The sequence below is a fragment of the Pristiophorus japonicus genome, chromosome 9, assembly GCF_044704955.1.
Source record: "Pristiophorus japonicus isolate sPriJap1 chromosome 9, sPriJap1.hap1, whole genome shotgun sequence".
Classification (NCBI taxonomy): Eukaryota; Metazoa; Chordata; class Chondrichthyes; family Pristiophoridae; genus Pristiophorus; species Pristiophorus japonicus.
In genome coordinates this window covers 42,838,890-42,861,980 of record NC_091985.1, presented here as the reverse complement: position 1 = coordinate 42,861,980, position 23,091 = coordinate 42,838,890, and the positions used below count along the sequence as shown (strand labels likewise).

At 47.1% G+C, this 23,091-nt stretch overlaps 1 protein-coding gene across 1 annotated transcript in view; it reads right to left on the bottom strand.

Annotated features, from left to right (window-relative positions):
• Positions 1 to 23,091, bottom strand: part of kmo (kynurenine 3-monooxygenase) — a 65,364-nt gene that overhangs the window by 41,092 nt on the left and 1,181 nt on the right. The window contains exon 3 of the mRNA XM_070890956.1: positions 17,314 to 17,411. Within this exon, the coding sequence (XP_070747057.1) occupies positions 17,314 to 17,411 (98 nt within the window). The remainder of the gene's footprint in view (positions 1 to 17,313; positions 17,412 to 23,091) is intronic.

Genomic DNA, 23,091 nt, shown 5'->3' with positions numbered 1-23,091 from the left:
CCATCGATTTGCCCCAAAAGTCATTCTGCCTCAAAGGACCCTCTTCTAGTCCCTCTGCCTCATATTAGTCTGGTTGCAGGCTTCCTGCACATTCGAGCTAAATGGCCACTGAGATTGCAGTTTCTGCAGACAAACTGTTAAAATCTGCAAGATCTGGCTGAGTGTTTTCCCCCACACCTCCAGCATGAGTTAAAGTTTCCATTGTTGGGAACAAAGGGACTATGGCCAGGAATTCCGCACTAACTGTCCCTTTGACTGCTCTTACGTACCCTATTAGTGGGTGTCATTGGCCCCATCTCGGGCCACATTGTCCGCTGTGATTGCGTGAATGTCCGTTCAGCCTGCTATTGTCTCTGTTGGAGTCCTATTCTGGGGTCTATTGCTGCCTGGGGAATGTCGGACTGCCCCTGCCAGCCTGCGGGGCTGTGAGTCGCCTTGATGATGTTGACTCCCTGATCCTTGGTTTCAATTAATTTGCGGTAAATTCCCGCATGACCTATGCCCTCGATAAAGAAGTCCCTTAGCATCTCCCCCCTGCAGGCGTCTGTGAACTTAGAGGCTGGCCAAACGCCGGAGGTCCGCTACAAGGTCCGGTATGCTCTGTCCTTCACGACATCGGTGGGTGTAGAATCTGTGTCGGACCACATTATGCTACTCGCCGGTTTGATGTGCTCCCCGATCAGTTTGCTAAGTTCTTCAAAGGTTTTGTCCGACGGCTTTTCGAGTGCTAGTAAGTTCTTCATGAGCGCGTAAATCTTTGGTCCGCAGCTGGTCAAAAGATGAGCCCTTCGCTTGTCGGCCGCTGCATCCCCCAGCCATTCTTTCGTAATGAAGCTTTGCTGAAGCCTCTCGACAAAATCATCCCAGTCTTCCCCAACACAGTACCATTCCTCTGCACTCCCGGTGGCCATTCTCGTGAATTCCTGTTTCTCGTTGCCAATGTAAAGTCCTTACTCTACAGCATGAAACCACATGAGGCACATTCTGGGGACAAGGTCACTCTGTGACCTCCGCTCTTTATTCACAGCACTCCACAAGTGATGACCCTGCCGGGGACCTCCCTTTATAGGAGGGCAGGAAAAAGAGTGGGAGAGCAATAGTGATAGGGGATTCGATTGCAAGGGGAATAGATAGGCGTTTCTGCTTCCGCAACCAAGACTCCAGGATGGTATGTTGCCTCCCCGGTGCAAGGGTCAAGGATGTCTCGGAGCGGGTGCAGGACAGTACGAAAAGGGAGGGTGAACAGCCAGTTGTCGTGGTGCATATAGGTACCAACGACATAGGTAAAAAACGGGATGATGTCCTACGAGACAAATTTAGGGAGCTAGGAGTTAAATTAAAAAGTAGGACCTCAAAAGTAGTAATCTCAGGATTGCTACCAGTGCCACGTGCTAGTCAGAGTATGAATCGCAGGATAGCTCAGATGAATACGTGGCTTGAGCAGTGGTGCAGCAGGGAGGGATTCAAATTCCTGGGGCATTGGAACCGGTTCTGGGGGAGGTGGGATCAGTACAAACCGGACGGTCTGCACCTGGGCAGGACCGGAACCAATATCCTAGGGGGAGTGTTTGCTAGTGCTGTTGGGGAGGAGTTAAACTAATATGGCAGGGGGATGGGAACCAATGCAGGGAGACAGAGGGAAACAAAATGGAGACAGAAGCGAAAGACAAAAAAAAGAACAGTAAAAGTAGAGGGCAGAGAAACCCAAGGCAAAAAAGGGACACTTTACAGCAAAATTCTAAAGGGTCAAAGTGTATTACAAAGGCAAGCCTGAAGGCTCTGTGCCTCAATGAGAGGAGTATTCGGAATAAGGTGGACGAATTAACTGTGCAGATATCAGTTAACGGATACGAGATGGTAGGCATGATGAAGACATGGCCCCAGGGTGACCAAGGCTGGGAACTCAACATTTTAGGAAGGATAGACAGAAAGGAAAAAAAGAGACGGGGTGGCGTTGCTGGTTAAACAGGAAATTAATGCAATTGTAAGGAAAGACATTAGCTTGGATGATGTGGAATCGGTATGGGTGGAGCTACAGAATACCAAAGGGCAGAAAACGCTAGTGGGAGTTGTGTGCAGACCTCCAATCAGTAGTAGTGATGTTGGGGAGGGCATCAAACAGCAAATTAGGGGTGCATGCAATAAAGGTGCAGCAGTTATCATGGGTGACTTTAATATGCATATAGATTGGGCTAACCAAACTGGAAGCAATACGGTGGAGGGGGATTTCCTGGAGTGCATAAGGGATAGTTTTCTAGACCAATATGTCGAGGAACCAACTAGGGGGGCAGGCCATCTTAGACTGGGTGTTGTGTAATGAGAGGGGATTAATTAGCAATCTCATTGTGCGAGGCCCCTTGGGGAAGAGTGACCACAATAAAGTGGAATTCTACATTAGGATGGAGAATGAAACAGTTAATTCAGAGACCATGGTCCAGAACTTAAAGAAGGGTAACTTTGAAGGTATGAGGCGTGAATTGGCTAGGATAGATTGGCGAATGATACTTAAGGGGTTGACAGTGGATGGCAGACATTTAGAGACCGCATGGATGAACTACAACAATTGTACATCCCTGTCTGGCGTAAAAATAAAAAAGGGAAGGTGGCTCAACCGTGGCTATCAAGGGAAATCAGGGATAGTATTAAAGCCAAGGAAGTGGCATACAAATTGGCCAGAAATAGCAGCGAACCCAGGGACTGGGAGAAATTTAGAACTCAGCAGAGGAGGACAAAGGGTTTGATTAGGGCAGGGAAAATAGAGTACGAGAGGAAGCTTGCAGGGAACATTAAGACGGACTGCAAAAGCTTCGATAGATATGTAAAGAGAAAAAGGTTAGTAAAGACAAACGTAGGTCCCCTGCAGTCAGAATCAGGGGAAGTCATAACGGGGAACAAGGAAATGGCAGACCAATTGAACAAGTACTTTGGTTCGTTATTCACTAAGGAGGACACAAACAATCTTCCGGATATAAAAGGTGTCAGAGGGTCTAGTAAGAAGGAGGAACTGAGGGAAATCCTTATTAGTTAGGAAATTGTGTTGGGGAAATTGATGGGATTGAAGGGCGAAGGGCCAAATGACCTACTCCTGCACCTATTTTCTATGTTTCTATGAGAGAGAGAGAGAGAGAGAGAGAGAGAGAGAGAGAGAGAGAGAGAGAGAGAGAGAGAGAGAGAGAGAGAAATGGAGTGAGAGAGAGAGAGAGAGAGAGAGAGAGAAATGGAGGTGAGAGAGAGAGAGAGAGAGAGAAATGGAGGTGAGAGAGAGAGAGAGAGAGAGAAATGGAGGTGAGAGAGAGAGAGAGAGAGAGAGAGAGAGAGAGAGAGAGAGAGAGAGAGAGAGAGAGAGAGAGATTTTATATATCAAAAATCATAATATAATATAAATATAATGGGAATGCAGAAAAAATCAAAATGCAGGAACATCAAGGAGGGCGGGAGGTAGATGGTGCCCACCTTCGACAAGACAGCGCTATCTGCCCGTGTGAGTGTGAACCTATGTGTCTGCGATGTTAAATGGATTGAAGACTTTTTACTTTCATTTACTTCACTTTCTGTAGAAGACATCTGCAATAGCAGCGGATCAGCGGCGCATACGGGGGGAAGGAAAAAGAGGACCCCCCCCCACGCAAGAACCATTGAGGGAGATCCATGCCCGGTCGTTGGTCGGGATAGCAACCGTGCTACCATCGGCGTTGGAGCTGACCCACCCAAACTGGATGGTCAGTTCAAAACAATCCCCAGTCTGTGTTGCGGTCCTGTAATGTAACTGTAACCTTGGCCTCATGTAATGCAATGCAAGTTCATCACACTGTACTGTTGGGCTCGTGATGAACTGCAATGTTGGGAGCATGTAACGCAATGGATATGTATATATTGTCTGTCTGCGATATGTAAGGCAGTAATGCAGCAGTGGTGGACATTTAAGTAAGACTGTGCTACATCATTGTACTCATCATCATAGGCAGTCCCTCGAACTAAGGATGACTTGCTTCCACGCCAAAAAGTTCACAGGTGTTTCAATGATGGACCTAAAATTCCACGTCTGAACTAAATCTTGAAGGGTGGAAGATGCCTGTGCTTGGATTTTTTTTAAACATGTGGTGACCGTTGCTCACCAGCCACCACACGGACTTGACAGAGCTCGGTCTTGGTTCAGTAGCAAGGATTAACCAAGACGACTGGAGACCTGCTCTGCTGCACAGACCTCGTGCGCACACATAATCGCAGTGTGGGCTGGCCCGTGCTGCCCCTGGGGCCTCGCCTGTTCTGGGCCCTGAACTCTCGCCTCTCCTGGGCCCCAATCACGTCTCTCTGCGCTCCTTCGCCCTGATCTCACTGCTCCTGATGTAGCTGCCCATGCTCCAATCACCGACCTGGAGCTTGGTGACGTCCCTTTTCACTGCCGTTGCTCTCCTGCTCCAGCATGTGCTGCTCCCTGGAGTGGTATGCCTCCACGCAGCTCCTTCCACTCCCAGTCACTGTACTATGTTCTAATGTAACCCTGACCCCTCCCCTGGTGCCAAGCACTTTTAAATGTTGTTTTGTACTTCGACTCGGAGGATTCAGAACAGACCTCCGCAGAGAGACCAGACGACAGGCCCACTGCCTCCACCTCTGGTGTCACCGAGCCCTCTCCCGACTTCACCCCTGCCAGAGATGAAGAAGAGGAAGAGGAAGAGCAGCTGATCCTGGAGCCAGTGGAGGTGGAGGATACACCAGTTCCGTGTGGGCTAGCTGGAACATCCTCCACCACCGACTCTATATTCAGGGGATTCCCCCATGCCGCCTCTGATTCTGCGGGGCCAAGCAGTGCGCAGTAACACACCTCCAGCGTTGCAGTGCCTTTGCCGCAGCGAGAGATTGGTGCAGAAAAGGTCCGTTGCTGCAAGACAGATGGGCGCGTACCAGGACAGGGTGCGTCTATCACAGGCCAACATTGACAAGGCCATGGCAACAATAGCCAGAAACATCGCGGCGCTATCAAAACGTGTCGGAGGACATGTCACATCTGATCACTGCGATGCAGCAAACCGCCGACTCCGTTGATGCCCTGTGGTAATCAACGGGATTGGGACATGGCACGGAATCCCCCAGTGCCATAGAAGTCAGGTCAACAGCACCCAAGGGTGGGGAGCTGCCAGCAGCTTCCAGCCCTGAAGCCGTGCCTTCCGGATCACAAACTCCTCAAGGCCCCATTCATTGCGCCTTCAATGTCTCATCCCCAACGACAATAACAGCACTTGGGGTGCACTGCTGCACGCCGGCTTGGTACTACCACGGGGAGGTCCGGGCTCAGGGGCAATCGGAAAGGGAAGGGCGGGAGGGGGAAAATAAGAGTCCGAAGGGTGGTGGAGTACGTGGTCGAGGACAGTAAAGGGTGCTTTGTTGTAGTTAAGTGTTCATTTAAAATAGTTGAAATTTGATTTTTTTTAAAGTTTATTTCAAGTTGTTAAAGTTTTAGGGCCGAAATTGGTGAAAGCCAAGTTCCGCCCAAGAACCGTCCAAAAGGACCACTGAGATCCTGACAGTACTTCGGGGCGGATGTTTCATGAAAAAAATCTGGGAAAGACCAACCGGCAGTAAAAATGGGCTTTGCACACCGAATCTGGGCAGCAGCTCCCATTCTCAACGGCAAATGCGATCCTCGGCAAAGGACTAAGTTGGGCCCAGGGAGCTGGGGGGTGGAGGGGTGGCGGCAGGGTGAAACTGTTAAAACAAAAAAAATTCCAAAAACAAAAAGGCATAAATCCTTCAGGGGATCCCATCCATCAGAACATAAGAACATATGAATTAGGAACAGGAGTAGGCCATCTAGCCCCTCGAGCCTGCTCTCCCATTCAACAAGATCATGGCTGATCTGGCCGTGGACTCAGCTCCACTTACCCGCCCGCTCCCCATAACGCTTAATTTCCTTATTGGTTAAAAATCTATCTATCTGTGATTTGAATACATTCAATGAGCTAGCCTCAACTGCTTCCTTGGGCAGAGAATTCCACAGATTCACTACCCTCTGGGAGAAGAAATTCTTTCTCAGCTCGATTTGAAATTGGCTCCCTAGTTCTAGTCTCCCCGACCAGTGGAAACAACCTCTCTGCCTCTATCTTGTCTATCCCTTTCATTATTTTAAATGTTTCTATAAGATCACCCCTCATCCTTCTGAACTCCAATGAGTAAAGACCCGGTCTACTCAATCTATCATCATAAGGTAACCCCCCTCATCTCCGAAATCAGTCTAGTAAATCGTCTCTGTACCCCCTCCAAAGCTAGTATATCCTTCCTTAAGTAAGGTGACCAAAACTGCACGCAGTACTCCAGGTGCGGCCTCACCAATACCCTGTACAGTAGCAGCAGGACCTCCCTGCTTTTGTACTCCATCCCTCTCGCAATGAAGGCCAACATTCCATTTGCCTTCCTGATTACCTGCTGCACCTGTAAACTAACTTTTTGGGATTCATGCACAGGACCCCCAGGTCCCTCTGCACCGCAGCATGTTGTAATTTCTCCCCATTCAAATAATATTCCCTTTTATTGTTTTTTTTCCCCAAGGTGGATGACCTCACATTTTCCGACATTGTATTCCATCTGCCAAACCTTAGCCCATTCGCTTAACCTATCTAAATCTCTTTGCAACCTCTCTGTGTCCTCTACCCACTAACCTTTGTGTCATCTGCAAATTTTGTTACACTACACTCTGTCCCCTCTTCCAGGTCATCTATGTATATTGTAAACAGTTGTGGTCCCAGCACCGATCCCTGTGGCACACCACTAACCACCGATTTCCAACCTGAAAAGGACCCATTTATCCCGACTCTCTGCTTTCTGTTAGCCAGCCAATTCTCGATCCATGCTAATACATATCCTCTGACTCCGCGTACCTTTATCTTCTGCAGTAACCTTTTGTGTGGCACTTTATCGAATGCCACCTAAAGCCCTGCAAAAGAAATAAAGAAAAGTGGACTAACCTTTTTTTGCATGTCTTCATACTTACCATTGAGGTCAGACCTGCCTCCACGCGGCGGTCTTTTCCCCTGCTGGAGCGGAGAACCGCCCGGAACAAACTGCCAGCTTGGCGGGCGGAAGGACTCTTCTGGGTGTTGCACACCGGCACACAGTACCCAGCGGTCTTCTTTCCCCGCCTGCAGGAGGAATCGCTCGGAGGGGAGACCGCCCAGAAACCAGGGAGACCACCGAGAAAACTCGGCAGCAGCAAGCGGTAAGTCCACCAATTTTGGGCCCTTAAAGTTGTTAGTTGTTTAAAGTTAATTATAAGTTTTGCAAACTTTTACAATTGAGAGGTCATGCAATTTGTCAGAAAAAAAATCAAAAAAGAGCAAGTTATTATTTAAGTGGAGAGTGCCACAGTACAGCGGGACCTGAGGGTACTTGTGCATGAAACAAAGAAACGATAGTATGCAGGTGCAGCAAGTGATCAGGAAGGCCAATGGAATCTTGGCCTTTATTGCAAAGGTGATGAAGTATAAAACCAGGGACGTCTTGCTACAGTTGTACAGGGTATTGGTGAGGCCACACCTGGAATACTGCGTGCAGTTTTGGTTTCCATATTTACGAAAGGATGTATTTGCTTTGGAGGCAGTTCAAAGAAGGTTCACTAGGTTGATCCCGCGGATGAGGGGGTTGACTTATGAGGAAAGGTTGAGTAGGTTGGGCCTCTACTCATTGGAATTCAAAAGATTGAGGTGATCTTATTGTTATACATGTAGACTTGTATTTATTCTGTATAGCCACCAGAGGGCATATCCCCTGGAGTCCCAAGGGATTCCATAATCCCTTGGGAGCACAGGTATTTAAGGAGGCTTCACCGCTTGGAGAGGCACACTGGAGACCTGCAATAAAAGACTAATGTCACTGTGTTCAGTCTGACTCTTTCTCCATACACAACCACTAGCGACGAGATACAGATAGCGAACCCAAAGATGCAGAGAACAGTGGGTATCCAGGAGAAATTCTCGGAGGGAGATGATTGGGAAACTTTTGTGGAGTGACTCGACCAATACTTCGTGGCCAACGAGCTAGATGGGGAAGAGAGCGCTGCCAAACGAAGGGCGATTCTCTTCACCATCTGTGGGGCACCAACGTATGGTCTCATGATGAATCTGCTCACTCCAGCAAAACCCACAAAGAAATCATACGACGATTTGTGCACACTGGTCCGAGAGCATTTGAACCCAAAGGAAAGCGTTCTGATGGCGAGGTAACGGTTCTACACCTACAAAAGGTCTGAAGACCAGGAAGTGGCAAGTTATGTCGCTGAGCTAAGACGCCTTGCAGCACATTGCGAATTTGAAGGACATTTGGAGCACATGTTCAGAGACTTTTTCGTACTTGGCATTGGCCACGAAACCATACTTCGCAAACTTTTGACTGTAGACAACCCAACCTTGAGTAAGGCCATAGCGATAGCCAGACATTCATTGCCACCAGTGACAATACAAAGCAAATCTCTCAGCACACAAGTGCTGCTACAAGTACTGTGAACAAAGCAATGTTGTTTTCAAATCGTAACATAGAGGGCAGGTCACACGTACCGGCAGCTACACGTCCGCAGATGTCTCAGAGTCCACCATCAAGGGTGATGAATGCAAGGCCATTAACAGTTTGTTGGCATTGCGGGGGTGATCATCATTTCCATTCATGCCGATTCAAAGAGTACGTTTGCAAGGGCTGCTCTGGAACAATGGGACACCTCCAACGAGTGTGCAGGCGAGCTGCTAAGCCTGTTAATCCTGCAAACCACCATGTTGCAGAGGAGGACAGATCCACGGAGAATCACGACGAACCAGAGCCTCAGATAGAGGAGACAGAGGTATATGGGGTGCACATATTCACCACAAATTGTCCCTCGATAATGCTGAATGTTTAACTAAATGGACTCCCGGTGTCAATGGTGCAAGCCAGTCCATCATGGGCAAAAAGACTTTCGAAAGGTTGTGGTGCAACAAGGCCTCAAGGCCAGTCTTAACTCCAGTTCACATGAGATTAAGACCTTACACAAAAGAACTGATTCCTGTAATCGGCAGTGCTACCATAAAGGCCTCCTACGATGGAGCGGTGCACAAGCTACCACTCTGGGTGATACCGGGCGATGGTCCCACGCTGCTCGGCAGGAGCTGGCTGGGAAAGTTACGCTGGAACTGGGACAATGTCCGAACACTATCGCCCGCTGATGACACTTCGTGTGCCCAGGTCTTAAACAAATTTCCTTCGCTGTTCGAACCAGGCATCGGGAAATTTCAAGGAGCAAAAGTGCAGATCCACCTAATTCCGGGGGCGCGACTCATCCATCACAAGGCGAGAGCAGTACTGTACATGAGAGAAAGGGTAGAGATCGAGCTAGACCAGCTGCAAAGAGAGGGCAACATTTCACCGATCGAGTTCAGCGAATGGGCCAGTTCTATTGTCCCAGTCCTCAAGGGAGACGGCACTGTCAGAATCTGTGGCGATTATAAAGTAACTATCAATCGTTCCTTCCTGCAGGACCAATACCCACTACCAAAGGCCGACAACCTCTTTGCAATGCTGGCAGGAGGAAAGACGTTCACAAAACTGGATCTGACTTCAGCCTACATAACGCAGGAATTGGAGGAATCATCGAAGGCCCTCACCTGCATCATCACGCACAAAGGTCTTTTTGTTTATAACAGATGCCAGTTTGGAATCCGATCAGCGGTGGTGATATTCCAGAGAAAGATGAAAAATTTACTGAAGTCAGTCCCACACACCGTGGTCTTCCAGGACGACATCTTGGTCACAGGTCGGAACACAGTCGAGCACGTGCAGAACCTGGAGGAGGTTCTTAGTCGACTCAACTGGGTGGGGTTCAGGTTAAAATGCTCGAAGTGCATTTTCCTGGCACCTGAAGTGGAGTTCTTGGGAAGGAGGATTGCGGCAGATGGCACCAGGCCCACCAACGCGAAGACGGATGCAATCGAGAACGCACCCAGGCCACAGAACGTAACGGAGCTGTGGTCGTTTCTGGGACTTTTGAACCACTTTGGTAACTTCTTACTGGGTCTCAGCACACTGTTAGAACCACTGCATGTCTTACTATGAAAAGGGGGCGAATGGGTTTGGGGCAAAAGCCAAGAAAATGCCTTTGTAAAAGCGAGAAAATTGTTATGCTCAAACAAATTGCTTGTGTTGTACGATCCATGTAAGCGTTTGGTACTAGCATGTGATGCATTGTCATATGGCGTCGGGTGTGTATTGCAACAAGCTAATGATTTCGGGAAACTAAAACCGGTTGCTTGCTTATGCATCCAGGAGTCTGTCTAAGGCTGAGAGAGCCTATAGCATGATTGAAAAAGAAGCATTAGCGTGTGTCTATGGGGTAAAGAAAATGTATCAATACCTGTTTGGGCTAAAATTCGAATTGGAAACTGACCATAAGCCACTTATATCCTGGTTTTGCGAGAGTAAAAGGATAAATACCAACACATCGGCCCGCATCCAGAGATGGGCGCTCACGATGTCTGCATACAACTACGCCATCCACCACAGGCCAGGCACAGAAAACTGCGCTGATGCTCTCAGTAGGCTGCCATTGCCCACCACGGGGGTGGAAATGGCACAGCCCGCAGATCTAGCCATGGTTATGGAAGCATTTGAGAGTGAGCAAGCACCCGTCACTGACTGGCAGATCAAAACCTGGACAAGCCAGGACCCCTTATTATCTCTAGTGAAAAGGTGTGTGCTTCATGGGAGCTGGTCCAGTGTCCCATTGGAAATGCAGGAAGAGATAAAGCCGCTCCAGCGGCGCAAAGATGAAATGTCTATACAGGCAGACTGCCTTCTGTGGGGAAATCGAGTAGTGGTCCCCAAGAAGGGCAGAGACATCTTCATCAATGACCTCCACAGTACCAACCCAGGCATCGTAATGATGAAAGCGATAGCCAGATCCCACATGTGGTGGCCCGGTATCGATGCGGGCTTAGAGTCCTGCGTTCACAGATGTAATACATGCTCGCAGTTAAGCAATGTACCCATGGAGGCGCTGCTAAGTTTATGGTCTTGACCCTCCAAATGAGAGGTTATCCACTTTGGTGGCAAAAACACGAAGGCAGAATATTATCTGAATGGTGGCAGATTAGGAAAAGGGGAGGTGGAACGAGACCTGGGTGTCATGGTACATCAGTCATTGAAAGATGGCATACAGGTACAGCAGGCGGTGAAGGAGGCAAATGGTATGTTGGCCTTCATAGCTAGGGGATTTATGTATAGGAGCAGGGAGGTCTTACTGCAGTTGTACAGGGCCTTAGTGAGGCCTCACCTGGAATATTGTGTTCAGTTTTGGTCTCCTAATCTGAGGAAGGACATTCTTGCTATTGAGGGAGTGCAGCGAAGGTTCACCAGAATGATTCCCGGGATGGCAGGACTGACATATGAGGAGAGACTGGGTTGACTGGGCCTGTATTCACTGGAGTTTAAGGATGAGAGGGGATCTCATAGAAACATATTACATTCTGACAGGACTGGACAGGTTCGATGCGGGAAGAATGTTCCCGATGTTGAGGAAGTCCAGAACCAGGGGACATAGATAAGGGGTAGGCCATTTAGGACTGAGATGAGGAGAAACTTCTTCACTCAGGAGTTGTTAACCTGTGGAATTCCCTACTGCAGAGAGTTGTTGATGCCAGTTCATTGGATATATTCGAGAGAGTTAGATATGTCCCTTACGGCTAAAGGGATCAAGGGGTATGGAGAAAAAGCAGGAAAGGGGTACTGAGGTGAATGATCCATCATAATCTTATTAAATGGTGGTGCAGGCTCGAATGGCCTACTCCTGCACCTATTTTCTATGTTTCTAGGTTTCTAAACCGTGGTCTAGGGTACACGTTGACTATGCAGGCCCGTTCTTGGGTAAAATATTCCTTGTGGTTGTAGACGCGTACTCCAAGTAGGATGAATGTGAGATAGTGTCGGCTCACACGTCCACTGCCACTACTGAAAGCCTGCGGGCCATGTTTGCCACTCACAGCTTACCCGATGTCTTGGTGAGTGACAACGGGCCATGTTTTACCAGTGCTGAGTTCAAAGAATTCATGACCCATAACGGGATCAAACATGTCACATCTACCTGTTTAAACCAGAGTCCAATGGTCAGGCGGAGAGAGCAGTGCAAACCATCAAGCAAGGCTTGAAGAGGGTAACTGAAGGCTCACTGCAGACTCGCCTATCCCGAGTCCTGTTTAGCTACCGCACGAGACCCCACTCACTCACTGGGATCACACCTGCTGAACTGCTCATGAAAAGAGCACTTAAGACAAGGCTCTCGTTAGTTCACCCTGATCTACATGAACAGGTAGAGAGCAGGTGGCATCAACAAAGTGCATACCATGATAGCGCAAATCTGTCATGCGAGATTGAAATCAATGATCCTGTATTTGTATTAAATTATGGACAAGATCACAAGTGGCTTCCCGACACTGTCATGGCCAAAGAGGGGAGCAGGGTGTTTTGGGTCAAACTTTCAAATGGACTCATTCATCGGAAACACTTGGACCAAATCAAACTCAGATTCACGGACTATCCTGAGCAACCCACCTTGGACCCTACCTTTTGTGATCCCCCAACGTACACACCAGTGGCAATTGGCACCACGGTTGACCACGAAGCAGAACCCATCATCCACAGCAGCCCAGCACACCAGGCAGCCCAGTACGGCCAGCTGTACAGCAGCCCAGCGAGGACCCAACAAATGATTCAACAACACCAGCTTTCACACCGAGACGACCAACCAGGACAAGGGGGGCCCCAGATCGACTCACATTGTAAATAGTTACACTATTCACTTTTGGGGGGGGGGGGGGGAGGGGTGGAGTGTTATATATGTGGACTTGTATTTACTCTGTACAGCCACCAGAGGGCTCATCCCCTGGAGTCTGAAGGGATCCCATAATTCCTTGGGAGCACAGATATTTAAGGAGGCTTCACAGGTTGGAGAGGCACTCTGGAGACCTGCAATAAAAGACTACGGTCACATTTTACTTTGAGCTCACAGTGTTCAGTCTGACTCTTTCTTCATACCCAACAGGTGAAGGATACTCCATGTGCTCAAGTGCTGAGCAAGTTCTCTCGCTGTTTGAACCGGGCCTCGGCAATTTCACGGGAGCCAAGATGCAGATCCACGTGGACTCGGATGCAAGACCCATCCATCATAAAGCTCAGGCAGTTCCGTACATGATGAGAGAGAAGGTCGAAATTGAACTGGACGGATTCCAGCGTGAAGGGATCATATCAACGGTCGAATTTAACGAATGGGCCAGCTCCATTTTTCCCATGTTGAACTGAGATGAGGAGAAATTTCTTCGGAGGGTTGTGAATCTGTGGAATTCGCTGCCTCTGGAGAGCTGTGGAAGCTGGGTCATTAAATAAATTTAAGACTGAAATAGACAGTTTCTTGAGCGAATGGGGGTGGAAGTGGAGCTGAGTCCATGATCAGATCAGCCATGATCTTATTGAATGGCGGTGCAGACTCGAAGGGCCGAATGGCCTACTCCTGCACCTATTTTCTATGTTTCTATGTTTCTAATGGTGTAAATCATACTGGGTTCATCACCATCGGTGTTATCCACAGGTCGAATATGCTGCAATGAGCAACAGACACTAGCAAAATGGTTCATTTTACCACATGCAGAGCATGTCTTCCCATATGCAGGGCAGTTAGGACACTTTGCAGAGTATGATTTGTCCCCACAGTTAAAGCAGTGGAAGTTAAGCCCGTGATCCGTATTGGGTGGCTAATTACTAGCCCTGGGTCTCTGCTGTAATTTCTGCTTTGGACAAATGCCTTGCACGTGGGCTGTAGCTGCAGTCTGCTGCACAGGGGGAGCAGAGGATCTGATCACTTTTGTCAATTTGTCATCCTCCATCCGCAAGCGTCCCAGATGCAGGGATCGTGTTTTCTCAATAATTTGATCCCTGTTCATTTCCTCTGTAAGTGCTCCAAAGTTACACGTAGCAGCCAGTTCAGTTAATGAAATGATGCACTGTTTGATTGGTTCACCATTCTCTTGCCCCATTTGACGGAATTGCTATCTCTCCATTACGATACTTTTCTTTGGCCCAAAATAGTTCTCTATGGCGCTTTGTTGTAGGACTCCGTGTCTTTGATTTGGCCAAAGCTGCGTTGGCCTTCAGTGGGTAAGTACTGCACGGCGGCGAGCTGGTGTTACGTTGTCACCATCTAACCCACTCACCGGTGATGTATGTAAAAAAGCTTTTTATCCATCTCGGCCACGGAATTGGAGGGTCCCCGCATGTGAAGATGAAAGGTGGGGGTGGGGGGGGGGGGCGGGAAGGAAGGTTCATGTAAGTCATCCTCATCGCCATATTATGTTGTGTATGCGTAAATAACTAACAAACTGCACCAGGAGTAAAATAATTTAACTTAACTGTTTTTATACAACCCAAAATGGAAGCATGTGTAGAGCAACTGTGAATAGCTCCCACAGGGTCCGAAGTGAGCTGTAACAAATAAAGAATGTATGAACACAACACTTCTCCCCCTCATTTTCCTCCTCAGTCTCCTGCACTCTCTCCTCAGGTGGTCCCACAGTCCCCTGTGGCAATTCCTGTCACTGCATGATTGCTAAATTATGCAACATGCAGCACACCACTGTGAACTGAGCAACCTGCCCAGCGTGGTCCAAGCATCGAAAGCGCTGCTTCAGCACTCCAATTGTCTCTGATATTACGTGTGGCCACATGGCTCTTATTATATTGTTGCCCAGCTTCGGTCTGAGGGTTCCGCAGAAGTGTCAAGAGCCAGGGAGTGAGGCCGTGCCCTTTGTTCCCCAGCATTCAGCATTTACCTTGAGGCTCAGACTTGAATAGGTCAGACACAGTGCTTTCACGCAAGATATGCGCATCATGGATGCTCCCTGAAAAGTTGGCATTCACTGCCATTATGCACTGTGTATGGTCGCATACAAGCTGCACGTTGAGGGAGTGGAATCCCTTGCGGTTTCGGTATACCTCCGCCTCCTGTAATGGTGCTCGCAGGGCAATGTGAGTACAGTCAACAGCACCCTGCACCTTGGGGAAGCCGGCATTGCGTGTAAATCCCAAAGCCCTCTCACTCTGTGCCTCCCTGGTCATTGGGAAGTTTATAAATTCCATCCGGCGTGCATACAGTGCTTCAGCTACCTATCAAATGCAGCAATGAGTGGCGTGCTAAGAAATACAGCACGTGTCCCCAGCCGATGCCTGCAAAGAGCCGCATGCATAAAGTGCCGCAGTCATCGCGACAGAGAGTGCAGTAATGTTGGTGGTACTAGGTTGCAGGTCTGCCTTAATGAGCTGGCAAATCTCTTTTTGGAAGCGCAGCCTTCGAACGCACTGTCGATCGGTCAGGTCCAAGTATGAGCGCTTCTCCCTGAAAATCCTTTGGGAGCAAGGCATCCTCTTCAATTACCCTGATAACTCCGCTCAATAAACCTTCTCCCATCTGGATCCTACATTAGACAGGTAGTCAGCAATACAGGCTGAGATAGTACAGGCCCCATTCTTTTGAGATTCTGCAGATTTAAAATGATTGTTCAATGAAAAAAAATATATAACTTAAATGCCTTCCATCTTAATAATGTACTCAGCACCAATAAAAATACCTTTCCCACTATAAAGTCACTTCACCTCAAATACTGAGGTGCTGCTTTTGCTGACCTGAACTTAACAGGAACAAATAACTCCACGAGACTGTGACTGTGTTGTAAGCTCAAACCAGTGTGACCTTGGTCTCTTTAATATAACTCCAAAGTGAGGCAGCAGCATGGTGGACTGCCTTTTATACCTGCTTGCTCCAGGGTACACAGGTGACCTATCGATCTCCCACAGGTGTGCCCCCTACTGGCAAGTCTTACACATATAGGTTAGGTTCACATACATAACAGTTCCCAATTTCAAAATGGCATTACCGAGCACTACTGCCCACTTAAGATCGAATAAAACCTCCTTTTCCAGGACAGTATGCAGCTCTGGTAGTACGTCAAGAAACTTGTGTTAAGCGGGCAGTTCTACATGGCGGACGGTGCATACCGTTCGGGGGTATATCAATGATAAATCTTCCGCCAAGCGGTATGTACCTGTTTTTTGACAAAACTTGCATGTTTTGGTGGTAAGCAGGCGGTATGTCAATGAATTTCAGGCCCTATATGTGTACTCTCTGGGTAGTTGTGATTGAAGCTTGTGCAGAACGGTGTGGATAAAGACTAGCACCATGTGTGATGTGCTTAAAAGGGAACAGGCTTTGAAAGTTTAGTATTTTTTATTTTTTAAAGTAGTACTTTATCTTTATATTTACAATTGTTTCAATGTTTATATTAATATATCTATTGTTGAATTCAGATTTAGCTACATTACCAAATAATGGCTTCATCTCCATATTAAGACAGGGCAAGATTCTTGCCTCATCTTGTATTGCCTCAGTGTCTTTTTTAAAAAAAAAACTTTGATACTTCTTGTAAACCTTCTCCCAGGTCCTCAGTGTTCAACTCAGTTGTGTGCAATAGTGTCATTCTCTGTTTTTTGCATGCTTGTAGGCTGTTCCCATGGCCAAATATGTTCTCTGCACTTTTCTAAAATGCAGTCCATCACAAACTTCAGGTCAGTGAAACAAGCTTTTCTAACATTTTGGTTGACCATTTCTCTACATATTTGCCAGATAATTATATTGGTTAAATGTCTTGTTAGCTGTAGTGTAGAAGGAGCATTATGATTAGCTGACTTTCTTTACTTCCTAATATGGAATTCATGCAGCAGGAAATTGTTTGCATCTAAATTGCAAGAACCCACTATTTTAATCTTGGGTTTGGCACAATGTATACAAACAGGACATTTAGACCTAAAAATTCCATATTACCCACTTTGAGGCGGTGATGGCGCAGGGCGCTACCTTTAGCGCCGGCTGATGTCTACCGCCTCAACATGGGATGTTCAGGTGTATTGCCTCAAGAGGAGAGTGGAGTGCTAAGAAAAGTACTCTACTCCTCTTCGAGCGCTAATGGAGCGATAGCGCAGGAGGCCGACTCAAGCGTCAAAAGATGAAAAAAAAAACCATGTTGAAAAATTCAATAAACCTCACCCACACTTCCCCATTACTGCAAACTGTCAGCGCTGTCACTAAACCGTCACTGAAGTTCGCGGCAGGCGCAGACAGCGTGGTGCTCGGGCGGGAGTTACTTAATGCCCCAACTGAATTTCTAGCCCTTAATTTTTTATTTGAAATAAAAGAGGGAAATGTGCACCAGATTATTTATTTCTGTCAACTTCATGGGGAAATGGATAGATCCTCCATACCTGGTCTTCTATTCCAATAGCTTTTAGAGCCTGCCGTCCTCTGTGAGATAAAGCAAGATTGATGCTTCTTCCCTTTACATCTTTAGCAGTTCGAATATCTATCAAAAAGGTAATGGGAAATGTCAAATGTGTTTTGATATATTCTTCCCTTAAATACTTCATAGTCCATTAGCCACATCCAACCAGAAGTGCAAATTCCTCAAGCAATGCACTACCTGAAAAGGGTGGTGGAAGCAGATTCAATAGTAATTTCAAAAAAGAGAATTGGATATATTCATCAAAAAGGAGAATTTTTCAGGGCTGTGGGGAAAAGTAGGATTAATTGAATAGCTCTTTCAAAGAGCCAGCACATTACGATGGGCTGAATGGCTTCTTTCTGTGCTGTATCATTCCACGAATACCAGTGAGTTCAATAGCAGCAGTTAGGGTTTTATTTCCCTATTCTCTTCCAAACACTGGTGACTCGAGCTGGAGTTCGGTTCCATGATCCCTGGGAACCTTCCATCGCTTCATCTCAGATGATCATTTGTTATCTTTGAACTCAGACAGTGAGCATTGCTGGGCTATTCAACTGTGACAGTATCACTGCCAAGCCAAATTTCACCCTCATGGGATATGCAAACATGCACTTCCCTGGGATAGGAACCAAGGTTCATTTGTCTCCACCTTAGCACAGGGGCCATTGAGGCCAGTTGCAACATCCCCATTACTGGCTTGGTCATTCAATAAACGATTAGATTTGAATCTGGGACCTTTCTGCTATAATTCAGTACTATGAGGTAATACAAGCAATCAGTCTTGGGAGGTATTTATCAAAATTAGTCAGCATATTGCATTCCTTTTATAACCAAAAGATTTGATACCTATGCAGAATACCTCACGGTCTTCACTGCACAACATAAAAGTTCACGGGGTTGGGGGTAATATATTAGCATGGATAGAGGATTGGCTAACTAACAGAAAACAGAGAAATCGGGATAAATGGTTCATTAGTTGGCAACCAGTAACTAGTGGGGTGCCGGAGGGACCCCAACTATTTACAATCTATATTAACGACTTGGAAGGGGGGACGCAGTGTAACGTAGCCAAGTTTGCTGATGATACAAAGATGGGAGGAAAAGCAATGTGTGAGGAGGGCACAAAAAAATCTGCAAAACGACAGACAGGCTAAGTGAGTGGGCAAAAATTTGGCAGATGGAGTATAATGTTGGAAATAGAGAGGTCATGCACTTTGACAGAAAAAAAAATCAAAGAGCAAGTTATTAGTTAAATGGAGAAAGATTGCAAAGTGCCGCAGTACATTGGGACCTGGGGGTACTTGTGCATGAAACACAAAAGGATAGTATCCAGGTACAGCAAGTGGTCAGGAAGGCCAATGATAACTTGGCCTTTATTGCAAAGGGGATGGAGTATAAAAGCAGGGAAGTCTTGCTACAGCTATACAAGGTATTGGTTCAGGCCACAGCTGGAATACTGCATGCAGTTTTGGTTTCCATATTTACAAAAGGATATACTTGCTTTGGATGCAGTTCAGAACGTTCATGAGGTTGATCCCAGGGATGAGGGGGTTGACTTATGAGGAAAGGTTGAGTAGGTTGGTCCTCTACTCATTGGAATTCAGAAGAATGAGAGGTGATCTTATCGAAACGTATAAGATTGAGGGGGCTTGACAAGGTGGATGCAGAGAGGATGTTTCCGCTGATGGGGGAAGACTAGAACTAGGGGGCATGATCTTAGAATAAGGGGCCACCCATTTAAAACAGAGATGAGGAGGAATTTCTTCTCTCGGGGGTTGTAAATCTGTGGAATTTGCTGCCTCAGAAAGCTGTGGAAGCTGAGACATTGAACAAATTTAAGACAGAAATAGACAGTTTCTTGAGCGATGAGATAAGGGGTTATGGGAAGCGGGCGGGGAAGTGGAGCAGAGTTCATGAGCAGATCAGCAGTGATCTTATTGAATGGCGGAGCAGGCTCAAGGGGCCGTATGGCCTACTCCTGCTCCCATTTATGTTCTTATAATTGCATTCCTGATATTGTTTGGCATAAAAAGTACTTTTGTTTTTTAAAAAAAGTAAACATTTATTCCCCTAAAATGTATTGACTTTTGCTGACATGGAGATTCTCAAGCAGGGTCTTCTTCTTCCGAAGCCATTTGTGATGTAGTGATGTTAGTTATGGAGAGTGTCCCAGAGCAGTTCTATTTCAAAAAGTAGAATTGGGAATTTGAACCAACCTTAGAGTCACTCTGGTGACACCAAATGTGGAAACCACAGCAACAGTGCAAACTAGAACACAAATTTCCCAGCCTGGAGCACGGTTTCCAGCTCTGGGTGGCTCCAAAGTGGCACTCTTTAACTTCCTTCTCTTTGAAGGTATAGCAAGGTTCCATGTTATAACCTCTCCCATCAGCTTTCCATCCAAGCCATAGATCTGAATTAGTCATATCAAAAAAAAGGTACAAAAGGCATCCTCGAGGACTATGACTATGGTGCATTTTCCCTCCTGAGCCTCCTCAAACTCGCTATAGCTTCTGATATGGTCGCTTTCACCATCCTCTTCTAATGCCCTTGTTCCATTGTCCAGCTCAGCACCCTTGCTTGGTTTGCTCCATGGCTTCTCCTCTTAGATGTATTCTTGGCCCCCCTCCTCTTCAGCAACTACATGCTGCCCCTTGCCAGCATTGTCCAAAGATATGGGGTCAGCTTCTAAATGTGCACTGATGTCACCTAGCTCTAATCTTTCCACCACTTTTCTTGACCCTTCCACTGCCTGTGATGTCAGATGACTTGTCTGACATCCAGTCTAGAAATTGCAGTGATTCCCCCAAATTAAACATTGGGATACTGAAGACATTGTCCTCAGCACCACCGCAAACTCCATACCATTGCCACAGATACCATCCTGTCCCCAGCCACTTTCTCAGTTTGAACCAGAATGTGCACAACCTCAGTTTCCTACCCAACGGTGAGTGGAGATTCTGACCATATATTCTCTCCATCACAAAGACCACATACTTTCACCTCTTAATGTCTCCTGCCTCAGTTCATCTGCTACTAAAACTCTCATTCATGCCAGTGTCACTTCCAGACTTGACTATTCCAGGCCTCCCATCCTCCATAAATTACAGCTCATCCAAACTATCCTATCCCTCACCAAAACCTACTCATCCATCATCTGTCCTCTTTGACCGACCATGGCTACCAGTTACCAAACTTAAAATTCTTAATGTTTAAATTCCTTCATGGCCTTGCGCCCCCCTCCCCCACCCCCACCCCACCAGTCTCGGTCATCCCCTCAACCCCTGCAAATTCCCATTTCTCAGATTCTAGTTGCTTGTTCATCCCAATTTTTCCCCCCTACCAATGTGGGGCCGGGGGGGGGGGGGGGGGGGGGGAAGGGGAGGAAAGAACTTTTTGACTAAAATACTGACAATTTCTTCTGCTAAAAAAAAAGTATGTCAAGTACAAAAGTAGAAATATGTAAATGATTTTACATTTGGTTTGCATATGAATACACGTGGCCTATTAGATTTAAATGATTCACATGGGGCAGTTTTAACTATTGGGTGACTGCAGACAGGAGTTATCATTCGATCCCTATGCCGGGATGCCTGGTGAATTTTGAGGGCCAGGCCACAATACCATCCTGCCAGCAAACTGTGCGCCCTGAACAGTCCTCTCGCTGCAGCTCACTGGAAGGCAGCCCAGATGTCGGAATAGGTCCTGAGGGGGCGGCGATTGAGAAGTGGGGGCGTGCAGGACAGCAGAGGCCCATGTTATTCTTGTGGAGCCTAGAATAGTATTCTGGCTCCTCACAGTTCCACAGGAGGATTTTAGAGATTTACCTTTTGGGGCCTTTTCCCGCTCAACAACCAGGCTTTACTCAGCAGTGTGGTCAGGGGGCCTCCACCAAGCAGGTAGCAGTCCTATTGACATTATAGGACTCCTATTTGCATAGATTAATAGGGCTGGCGAGCAGAAGGCCCAACTTAAAACAGTACTAGAGCTGGAATGGGACAGTAAATCAGCCAATTTGATTTTAACTGCTACTCAAAAAAAATAATGTGGGAGTCATTGGCAAGGCCAGCATTTATTGCCCATCCCTAGTTGCCCTTGAGAAGGTGGTGGTGGTGAGCTGTCTTCTTGAATCGCTGCAGTCCGTATGGTGATAGTATTCCAACAGCGCTGTTTGGGTCAAAATTCTGGAACTCCCTGTGACAATAAAGGAACGGCGATGTATTTCCAAGTCAGGATGATGTGTGACTATGGGAGGGGAATGTGCAGGTGATGGTGTTACCATGCGTCTGCCGCCCTTGTCCTTCTAAGTGGTAGAGGTTTTGTTTTTGGGAGGTGCTGCCGAAGAAGCCTTGGCAAGTTGGTACAATGCAACTTGTAGATGGTACAGACTGTAGCCACGGTGTGCCGGTGATGGAGGGAGTGACTGTTGAAGGTGGCGGATGGGGTGCCAATCAAGCGGCTGCTTTGTCCTGGATGGTGTTGAGCTTTGAGTGTTGTTGGAGCAGCACTCATCCAGACAAGTGGAGAGTATTCCATCACACTCCTGACTTAGGCTTTGTAGATGGTGGAAAGGCTTTGGGGAGTCAGGAGGTAAGACACTCGCTGCAGAATACCCAGCCTCGGATTGTTCTTGTAGCCACAGTATGTCTGTGACTGGTCCATTTAAGTTTCTGGTCAATGGTGACCCCCCCACCTCAGGGTGTTGTTGATGGGGGAATTCGGTGATGGTAATGCCATTGAATGTCAAGGGGCAGTGGTTAGACTCTCGCTTGTTAGAGATAGTCATTGCCTGGCACTTAAGTGGCAAGTAACAAGTAACATTCACGCCACACATCAGCCCAAGCCTGAAATGTTGTCCAGGTCTTGCTGCATGTGGGCATGGACTGCTCCATTATCTGAAGAGTTGCGAATGGTGCTGAACACGATTGCACTCAGTGAACATCCCCACTTCTGACCTTATGGAGGGAAGGTCATTGATGAAGCAGCTGAAGATGATTGGGCCTAGGACACTGCCCTGATGAACTCCTGCAGCAATGTCCTGGGGCTGGGATGATTGACCTCCAATAACCTCAACCATCTTCCTTTGTGTTAGATATGACGCCAACCAATGGAGAGTTTTTCTCCCGATTCCCATTGACTTCAGTTTTACTAGGGCTCTTTGATGTCACACTCAGTCAAATGCTGCCTTGTTGTCAAGAGCAGTCACACTTACTTCTGGACTTCAGCTCTTTTGTCCACGTTCATTTCAGTGATTGAGCAAAGGAAATGTGTACATCTTGTAGATAGGATTTTCCAATGAATAATGTTAAATGTTCATATAAATAGTGTAACATAACACAGGAAGCAAGGTATGTTAACAGGAATTGCACAGCTTACCATTTTTTTTAATGCAATACAGTTAGATAAATTCAGGTACTTAGATCAAGTTTAACAATTGGAGTACCACATATACTCTTAACTACATGAGTAACTAAGGGCTAGACTTTCCACTAGGGGCCATCACCCCAAAAAATGGGCCTTGTTCCAGCGATGTAGGATGTCTCAGCCTTAATGATTGCTGGCCATTTTTTTGGTGCAATTTTCCACTCTGCCTTAGGCCGGCAATGTGATTGTCGGCAAAGTTGCATTTGCCCACCGAAAGAGGAAGTCAAAAAGCTTCCCTAGCAACAGGCTTTTGGAAGTGTGTGGGAGGTCAGGGGTCATCCACACATGGAGGGGAAGAGGAAGGGGAGGGCAGAGACAGAGGGGAAGAGAAGAGAGA